We start from the raw sequence: 10858 nt of genomic DNA on the forward strand, positions 1-10858 counted from the left end.
AATTGCGAGTTTCAAAATATGTGACATGAATGACCGTATCTTTTGAGTGCGTTGACCTAGAAGCTAATGTTTATTTTATCGCCAAGGGGCCATAGACCTCAGTATGTGACATAAATTTTAACTTCATACGTCTACGCTTTTCTGTGATAAAAGGGGTATTAACAGGCTGTCGGACAGACAGACAATCTGATAACAAATGATAAAATAACCACAAACTAGCAATTTTCATATTTTTTACTTTTGTTGTAGCGTGAAACCTTGCATCTTGGCGAATTTCATGATTTTAGGTCAACGGGAAGTACCCGATAGGTGTTCAAGGGTGCTACTTGTAAAAACTGTGCCACGCGGGGTTAGCCGAGGGGTCTAGAGCGCAGGAAAAAAAAATGACTCTGAGCACTATGCGACTTAACTTCTGAGGTCATCAGTCGCCTAGAACTTAGAACTAATTAAACCTAACTAACCTAAGGACATCACACACATCCATGCCCGAGGCAGGATTCGAACCTGCGACCGTAGCGGTCGCTCTGCTCCGGACTGTAGCGCCTAGAACCGCACGGCCACTCCGGCCGGCATGGCGCAGCAGTCATGGACTGTGCGGCTGGTCCCGGCGGAGGTTCGAGTCATCCCTCGGGCATCGGTGTGTTTCTTTGACCTTAGGATAATTTAGGTTAAGTAGTGTGTAACCTTATGGACTGATGACCTTAGCAGTTAAGTCCCATAAGATTTCCCACACATTTGAACATTTTTTGAACTAAAAACTGTGGTATAAATGACAGTCTCTTTTGAGTGAATTGATTGTTACATGACCAAGAGACTGTAGACCTTAATGTGTAACGTAAATTTGAGCTTGGTAAGTATACCCGTTCCTTAGAAAAACGGTTTTGAACAATCTGTATAGAAAGACAGACAGACGGATGGACGGACAGTAAAGTAATTCTGTAAGGGTTCCGTTTTTACCGATTGAGGTACGGAACACTAAAAATGTACCCTGTTTAGATGGGCACTAAAATCTGATATCGTTATCCACCCAGGCAGGCTAAGATTAAACGATAATTTGAAATGACGATGTTGGAGACATAGTTAACACGTGGTCACGGCAATAGCAGTGCGGACTAGCACAAATGTCCACGGCAGCAGGACACAGATAAAGGCGCCTTAGGCACGTCCGTGACTGCCTCGGTCACGCACGGTAAGCACTCACGGAGCTGAGCAGCGGCGGCGTAAGCGACGAGCAGCAACACGAGCGACGGCAGTGAGGGCCCCATGGCGGCCGCAGCTGGGATGTGACGTCTGGAGGTGGAGACCAGTGTGTGGCGTCTCCGGTTCGCCTGTTCCAAGTTTTAAGTGCGTGATCTCAAGGGCGATTCGCTGCACCTGCCCGCGCCTAGCGTAGCCAGCCGCCGTTAAGCATCAAGGGCACTGTTTCGCAGAAACAAGTAGACTGTTCACGAGAAAGAAAAACTCAAGGTGAGCAACGAACCCCGACCCGGTCGAGTGCACGTACATGACTCTTGAAGCGTGAGATGAAACCATGTTTCGTTTCCCGTAGATGGTGATTCTGCTGTGCACGCTAGCACACGCGAAGTACACAGAGCGCAAGTGCTACGTTGCACCAAATATTGAGGCTCGACATGTTTGCCATTCAAGCGAAGACGTACGCCGAACAACTGCTTGCAATCACTGAACACACAGTAAGAGGTACTATTAAAGGTATGAGCCCCCCCCCCCCCCCCAACGCACACACACACCGCCAATCTCCCGTTCCCTAGGTCAATAGTTTCCTTCACTTGGACGCTTACTAATCTCACTAATTTAGTGATCTTGGAGGGGTTGCATTTTTTTTTTTAAATAAAATAGCTTCCTACATCTTTATCTACCGCAAAAAAAAATCTAATAGATAGAAAAGTTGCTTTTAATATAATCCTGATTTTTAAAGGTTTCTAGTGAATGTAGAAACAGCTAGAGTTTTTATATTGTTTTAGTATAAATAAAAATATGCTATGTATCAAACTACGTGGAAAGGATGAAAATACAACGTCTATTATTTTTTCGTTACGGTAATGAACCTATTTAACACTATAATGTTCAAGTTATCTCATTTTCCATCTCAAAAATTGGACAGGAATACAAAAAAATCTTATGTAGTTACTTTTTTTTCTATACTCCGCAAGTCAACTGACGGAGGATACCTTGAGTACCTCTATCGGTTCTCCCTGATATTCCAGTCTCGTATTGTTCATGGAAAGAAAGATTGTCGGTATGCCTCTGTGTGGGCTCTAAGCTCACTGATTTTATCCTCATCGTCTCTTTGTGAAATATACGTAGGAGGGAGCAATATACTGCTTGACTCCTAGGTGAAGGTATGATCTCGAAACTTCAACAAAATCCCGAACCGAGCTACTGAGCGTCTCTCTTGCAGAGTCTTCCACTGGAGTCTTATCTATCATCTCCGTAACGCTTTCGCAATTACTAAATGATCCTGTAACGAAGCGCGCTGCTCTCATTGGATCTTCTCTATCTCCTCTATCAACTATATCTGGTACGGATCCCACACCGGTGAGCAGTATTCAAGCAGTGGGTGAACAAGTTTACTGTAACCTACGTCCTTTGTTTTCGGACTGCATTTCCTTAGGATTCTTCCAAAGAATCTCAGTCTGGCATTTGCTTTACCGACGATTAATTTTATATGGTCATTCCATTTTAAATCACTCCTAATGCCTACTCCCACATAATTTATGGAATTAACTGCTTCCAGCAGCTGACCTACTACAATGTAGCTAAATGATAAAGGATCTTTCTTTCTATGTATTCGCAGCACGTTACACTTGTCTTCATTGAGACTCAATTGCCAATCCCTGCACCATGCGTCAATTGGTTTCAGATCCTCCTGCATTTCAGTACAATTTTCCATTGTTACAATCTCTCGATATACTACAGCATCATCCGCAAAAAGCCTCAGTAACTTCCGGTGTTATCATTTATATATATTGTGAATGGCAACGGTCATGCGACACTCCCCTGCGGCACACCTGAAATCATTCTTACTTCGGAAGACATCTCTCCAATGAGAATGACATGCTGCGTTCTGTTATCTAGGAACTCTTCAATCCAACCACACAACTGGTCTGATAGTCCATATGCTCTTACTTTGTTCATTAAATGACTGTGGCGAACTGTATCAAACGCCTTACGGAAATCAAGAAACCCGGCATCTACCTGGGAACCCGTGTCTATGGCCCTATGAGTCTCGTGGAGGAATAGCGCGAACTGGGTTTCACACGATCGTCTTTTTCGAAACCGATGCTGACTCCTACGGAGTAGATTTCTAGTATCCAGAAATGTCATTATACACGAACAAAATACGTGTTCCAAAATTCTACAACTTATCGACGTTAGAAATGTAGATCTATAGTTCTGCACATCTGTTCAACGTCTCTTCTTGAAACCGGGGATGACCTGTGCCCTTTTCCGATCTTTTGGAACGCTACGCTCTTCTAGAGACCTACGGTACACGACGTTCTTTCGCGTACTCTGTGTAAAATCGAACTGGTATCCCATCAGGTCCAGCGGCCTTTCCTCTTTTGAGCGATTTTAATTGTTTTCTATCCCCCTTTCATGTGTTTAGATACCTAACATTTTGTCATCTGTGCGGCAATCTAGAGAAGGGACTACAGTGCAGTCTTCCTCTATGTGAAACAGCTTTGGAAAAAGTCATTTAGTATTTCGGCCTTTAGTCTGTCATCCTCCGTTTCAGTACCATTTTGGTCATAGAGTGTCTGGACATTTTGTTGCCCGCATCTCGTGGTCGTGCGGTAGCGTTCTCGCTTCCCATGCCCGGGTTCCCGGGTTCGGGGATTTTCAGGGATTTTCTCTGCCTCGTGATGGCTGGGTGTTGTGTGCTGTCCTTAGGTTAGTTAGGTTTAAGTAGTTCTAAGTTCTAGGGGACTGATGACCATAGATGTTAAGTCCCATAGTGCTCAGAGCCATTTGAACCATTTTGACATTTTATTTTGATCCACATACCGCTTTGACATAAGACCAAAATTTCTTAGGATTTTCTGCCAAGTCAGTACATAGAATCTTACTTTCTAATTCGTTGAACACCTCTCGCATCCCCTCCTCACACAAATTTCGCTTGGTGTAATTTTTGTTTGGCTATGTTTACGTTTGCTGTGAAGTTCCCTTTGCTTCCGTAGCAGTTTTCTAACTTGGTTGTTGTACCACGGTGGGTCTTTTCCATCTCTTACGATCTTGCTTGGCACATACTCATCTAATTCATACTGTACGATGGTTTTGAACTTTGTTCACTGGTGCGCCTGTAGGCACCCTTCTTGATATGTGCAACGTCTGTCTCATCTGAATATCATCTGAAGTCCTCTGCTCAGCTTCTTGCAAAAAAATCGCGTTTGCTGCATTTCTCTGCCCTAACCTGTATGCGTGTTCATTACACTTCCTTATTCTGTCCGTGGATGGTCTCTTCGACCGCTCCAAATCGTGGAGCTCTGCCGAGCAGCCTTCTGATGACCTCATCCTCCGTGCCCAGCGACTATTTGTACTTTTGTCGACACCAGATGCTCCATACACTTTGCACAAGCGGTTGTGAATATTCCCCACAGTTTCTTTCTCTCACTAGAAAAATCAATGATGGCACATTGCTTGTAATGTACATCTCCTATAGACACCATTTTGAAACTGTCCCACAGCTACGCTGTCTGTCGGAAGTGAGGGAAACGGCGCGCTAACTCAGGAGACTTCCAATAATATATACGTAACGTTTCGCATTCGTAGCATTGTTTTCGGCTGAGAAAAAAAAATGCGGTGCATTACTTTCTGGGAAACCCTCATACCTCACACAATTCTAGTTTTGGATTTTAGCAAAAGCTCCGTCTCCAGCTACTCAATTCTTTAATGCCTCCATACACGTCACGTATGCTTTCGATTCTCCCACCAGTTGCGGTTTTGCTGTGTGTAACAACTGCTGTCTGTGCAGTCACTCATTTTGACAAACGTCTTAAGGTCCTCTAAGTATAACCGTACATCCTCAGATGATTTTTCAGAAAAATGGAAAACATTGTCTTGCAGCTGCTGCATTTAACTCAAGCTGCGCTATCAGTAGCAGTACTCACTGTTCGTCCCCAGCCCATGTAGTTGCATATTATCTGCTATCAGCTGTGAGCTGTGCTACCTTTCCTATAAAAATCCGTACCGCTTCCAGCTTTGACACACTTTGTGTCTCTGAATGTACCATCGCGACGTTGTTACTTTCCATTACACTCAAAAGTACAAAAAGATATCAGAACTCCAAACACAGTCTTTACATTGTCTCATGAGACACCAACTCTCTCCACTGCCTTCCAAAATGACCGTATCAATGACAAGTGCAACACATTACAGGCATTGACTCCATGCATGGTTCAGTATGTCAACCAATTTACGTATTGTACATTTTACCAAAACCAAGTACATCTCTCTACAGTTACCTTTAAAGGCAGGTAACTTACTCCTCCACCCAAAACAAGATAACCTCTAACCTACGATGACAGTCATGCCTCACTTTCATGTCTATTACACCCTCCAAAACATAACAAAAAATTTCGTCACATTCAGCACTGTGGTGACGCTGTTTTTCGCGGTCTGCTTTGTGTAGCCGTCGCAACAAATTCTGATACCCAGTTCAGGGAGGGAGAGAGGCAATGCGTCAGGATATGCGAGTGGGTGATATAGGCGACTTCGGAGCCCATGACGCTTCACAGAGGCACACTGTCATTGCAACAGTCTCTTTCTTGAAACGTCTGCGTTGCGTGATACAGTGGGGCAGTGGCTGACCGGGATCTGAATTTTGATGGGCTGGCTGTCTGAACACCCAGTATCAAGTTGATATGTCCTTGTAGGCAACATCTCTCAGTTTTGCCCACAGAAAAAATTCTCCAGGCATTAAATGTGGGGAACGGGCGGCCGAGGGACAAGTCCTCTGTGTCCAGTCCCATGATATGGCAACAATTCGTGCTGCAACACTTCGTACACTATGGGCTGGACAGCCATCATGTTAGAACTGCAGACTCCTCGTAGTCTGCGGAGGGACGTCTGCTGGCATATCCGTGGAAGGTGGTGCGATGGGAGGCTGCAATTCTTTCAGTGTTCTTTCTACAAAATTGGGCCTGTGAGTTATCCCATATAACACGTTTACACTCCATAGACGCTGGCGTTCCAACTGACGAAGCCGACAGGGAGTGTCAACAGACCAATAGCGCACGTTTCGGCTGTTTAGCTGGGTATGATTGGCAAATGTGTCTTCATGACTATAGGAGATACATAATGTATCTGGAGTATCTAGTCATAATCCTTATGCACAGAAGTCAACAGGTTCTCATAATCGTTTCCACGCGGCTCTTGGCGGAGGAAAATGTGATAGGGATGGAACCTAAGACGATGGTGAATGCATACAAAACTTTTCTGTCTCAGACCACTTGCTCGTGCGATTGCGCGGCACCTAACGTCCGGATCAGCTTCAACATTAGCAGGAGAGCTTCTGTAAAGTTTGGAACGTAGGAGACGAGGTACTGGCAGAAGTAAAGCTGTGAGGACGGGGCGTGAGTAATGCTTGGGTAGCTCAGTTGGTAGAGCACCTGCCCGCGAAAGGCAAAGGTCCCGAGTTCGAGTCTCGGTCCGGCACACAGTTTTAATCTGCCAGGAAGTTTCAGTAGCGATAATATTTATTTTGTCATTTGCTTCCTTCTCTTACGTTGACTACATGTTACGCTATCACTTTAACATAACTCGATGAAGAGTTTGATAAATAAGTTTCTAGATGACTGACATCTGTTGGGGTATATTGGGGCAGAAACCGTGTAAGAACGAACGGCATTCTTCCTACACTCCCCAGACACCATGAGCGTGTCAGCTTTTCTGCATTGGTTAATCCCAACGCCACACACGACCTATTGCTAGGACTGCCACACTCTGACTCGCAAGTCACAGTGCTCTCAAGGAACATACAAAAACGCTGTAATGAAACATAATAACGTCGTACGTAACATCTACGCAAGTTGAATGGGACAAACGGTTGTCGATGTGGAAACTTTCCAGTATACGATATCTCCTAAACGTCTCGCGTTAGAATCCTGCAACAAACACTACTGGCATACTAATTTACGCTACTTTTAGTCTGTTAGTGTCAATAGCCATTGTTACATTTATAAAAGTGTCTGTCTGCACAAAAAATATGCTTCCTAAGTCTCATTACAATTTGTATATAGGCTAATTATTCGAACCCGTGACTACCAATATATTCCGTACCGGTTACCGTACCCACGGCCTTGCCAAGCCGATAACAATGGTTCCCACCCGACCACCGAAGTTAAGTAACGCTGGGTGAGGCTCGTCCTTGGATGTATGACCATCCTGGGAAAATTGGGCGCCGTTGGTTGTAAGGACACGCAGGTTGGCAAAGTGGCCCCTAACTAAAAGACTTGCATCAGGTAGTGGTACTTATAAAATAAATAAAATAAAAAAAATATTATTTAAATATTAATTTTTCTATCTGTATGATGGTGATTGTGATTGTAATTGTAATTAATATTTGCTTATCTGGAACGTGGACGTTTAATTATTCGGTATCAGACGCTTGACAATGGCTTTCTCGTAAAGGCAATGTTACTCGTAGTTGACCGTGAAATAAAACTGAAATAATCGGACTTCGTAAATAAATCGTTTCCAAAGACTGCTGCGGTAGGTGCGGACTCATAATCTAAATCTCAATATTTCAATAATTTGCCAGCCATGCCAATACGTCGTACAGAGGTGATTGTCTACTAAACATAAAAAGTTACACAGTTAGTTAAATCAGATATATTCAATGAATAAGCCTACAGTTCATAATCCTACTTACTTTTATAAATATAAATTCTTTACAGAATCGAGTGCCTAGTCTGGTAGCAACTCGCAGTATTCTTCTATAACATGAAATATGGCGGTGTGCCAGACAATAGAATAAAATACGTGCTTCTCGCACCACTTCTACCAGAGCTCTCTCCTTTCTTAATCAAACATAAGAGTAACGTAATTGTGCTTTTGTTTTATCAGCGACACAGCGCTGCAGTTGTGTGCCATAGGCTTTATTTATTTGTCACTGATTATTTATTTAATTAATATTTCGCGTTTCCGAGGAAACTCACGCTCGGCATGCAAATGTGCCTTTATATTGCCCCCTGAATTGCGAGGCGAAAGGACACACCTGCAGGTGAGCAATTCACCTAAAGGCACAAGAAAATCTAAGTTATCTGTTCGGTCAGTGTGGCCTCTATAAGTTCCACACGTTTACATAAAGTGTCATTACCTGTCTTGAGTGCTATGAGGTCAGATTTAATTGCGTCATTTTGTGTCTGTAAGGTTGCCATGTTTTCGGCGTTTTGTTTCATTAGCATTTGTAACATGTCGGCAATGTTTACTGTTTGCAAGGTCTGTGCCCCCGTCGCGTCATTAGACGTGACGTCATGAATCAACATGGGCTCTGACTGAGACTTTGAAATTTTTGTAGTGGACGGCCTATTGCCAAAATTTCCGTCAACACTTGCGTCAATGTTTGATAAATCGTCACTACCGGTTGCTGTCGTAAAGTCATTTTCTAACATTTGTCTCTCGTCCGAGTCGGATTGCGTCTGAATAGTACGTCTTTGCTGTTCCATTTTTGCGTATTGATTTCTAGTTATTACCATCCCACACGTGATATATGTTTCAAGAAAATATTTGACACTGATTTTAAAATAAAATGCAGTTGAGCATGAATCGCTCGTAGCAACAATGGCTGTCTGTTAATTTAAAAATATAAACTGAATTTGAGATTATTGGTAATGGCTGCTGTCCATGTTACTACGTATCGTACAGAAGTCGGCCATATTGTACACTCGTGTATTGATATTGTTGCATACGTTATTGTTTAAGGAAAAGTAGTGAGAATGAAATTTATCACTGAAAACTGTTATGCACGAAAGAAACACTACAGAATCTACTGAAAAGCTAATACACTGAATTATACGTCTGGTCAAGCCTGCTAATGCAAAGATGCTGCGTCTTACCTTATTTTGCTGGAAGTTTCATTGCGTCTTCCCGCAAAATTTTAGAATTGGAAAATATCTTCAGATTTTTTTTGTTATCTCTCATACATTCACATCCAGGTCCAGAAAGTTGATTTTTCACATGAAACAAAGAGAACAATGTAACAAATGACAAAATAACAAGTCCGACACGCAGTCGCCAATATAAAATAAATAAAATAAAAAAAATATTATTTAAATATTAATTTTTCTATCTGTATGATGGTGATTGTGATTGTAATTGTAATTAATATTTGCTTATCTGGAACGTGGACGTTTAATTATTCGGTATCAGACGCTTGACAATGGCTTTCTCGTAAAGGCAATGTTACTCGTAGTTGACCGTGAAATAAAACTGAAATAATCGGACTTCGTAAATAAATCGTTTCCAAAGACTGCTGCGGTAGGTGCGGACTCATAATCTAAATCTCAATATTTCAATAATTTGCCAGCCATGCCAATACGTCGTACAGAGGTGATTGTCTACTAAACATAAAAAGTTACACAGTTAGTTAAATCAGATATATTCAATGAATAAGCCTACAGTTCATAATCCTACTTACTTTTATAAATATAAATTCTTTACAGAATCGAGTGCCTAGTCTGGTTGCAACTCGCAGTATTCTTCTATAACATGAAATATGGCGGTGTGCCAGACAATAGAATAAAATACGTGCTTCTCGCACCACTTCTACCAGAGCTCTCTCCTTTCTTAATCAAACATAAGAGTAACGTAATTGTGCTTTTGTTTTATCAGCGACACAGCGCTGCAGTTGTGTGCCATAGGCTTTATTTATTTGTCACTGATTATTTATTTAATTAATATTTCGCGTTTCCGAGGAAACTCACGCTCGGCATGCAAATGTGCCTTTATATACTGCAATCCTGAAGATCATTGATGGAGCATTCCTGAGATATAAGCTCTTTCAAAACAGCGCCAAAGAGCCAGGATTTACTATCTAATGTCAGAATCTACTTACACCAACCTGCAGTCAAGCGAAGATCATCTCCTTAGCTATTCTCGAAAGACATTGAAGCAGTATGTCCTGGTACGCACAGTGTGGCTAATAGACGTTTAGGAATGGCGGCATCCTCTCTCATCAAAGCTTACCGTTCAAGAATCAGTGGAAAATGCCTACATAAATTAGTGCGCCTCAATTCACTTCCGGAAAAACATTTGGCACTTGTAAGCATATTCACAAGTGTATCTGTGTTAAAATACAAACGTTGTTAAAAATAATAACATTAGTTATCTTATTAATACGTGTTACATAAGTACATACTTCCGATAAAATTAAAGAATGGTAATTAAAAACTGAGCAACTATTATTATTTGCAAAAATATAAATGTAAGTGTGATAGGATGGCGTTATATTTTGTTGAAATAACATTTTCATCATAAATAAAAATTTAAGGGGAATAAATGTAACTCCGTCTTATGTCTGGTGTGCGCGACTTCCTCTGATCGATTTCCAATAATAAAATACCAACAGCCGTTATTTTGGTTTTGTTTGTTAGGCAACCAGTTTCGAAATACATTATATTACGTTCAGGCCTGCATATATCGAGTAACCCTCGCGTTAGAAACCAATGCAGCACTTTCTACTGATATCGAAAAGATTTTTTTCCCCCCAGCTGACAGCTATCCAAGGATCACACATGACTGTGGGAAGACTGTTGACAGTGCGGCATTGCTTTCTAACGCGAGCGTTAGTCGATATACGCAGGCTTGAAGACGACGTAATGTCGAAACAGGTTGCCTGACA

The 10858-nt window shown here is 42.1% G+C and overlaps 1 protein-coding gene across 1 annotated transcript in view; it reads right to left on the reverse strand.

The window, feature by feature from the left end:
- LOC126100825 (protein takeout-like) overlaps positions 1-1359 on the reverse strand; it is a 91431-nt gene extending 90072 nt beyond the window's left edge. Inside the window, exon 1 of the mRNA XM_049911474.1 lies at positions 1202-1359. Coding sequence (XP_049767431.1) covers positions 1202-1265 — 64 coding nt within the window. The 5' untranslated portion in view covers positions 1266-1359. The remainder of the gene's footprint in view (positions 1-1201) is intronic.
- Positions 1360-10858: the final 9499 nt, after the last annotated feature.

The sequence above is a fragment of the Schistocerca cancellata genome, chromosome 9 (genome assembly GCF_023864275.1).
Source record: "Schistocerca cancellata isolate TAMUIC-IGC-003103 chromosome 9, iqSchCanc2.1, whole genome shotgun sequence".
In the NCBI taxonomy this organism is placed as follows: domain Eukaryota; kingdom Metazoa; phylum Arthropoda; class Insecta; order Orthoptera; family Acrididae; genus Schistocerca; species Schistocerca cancellata.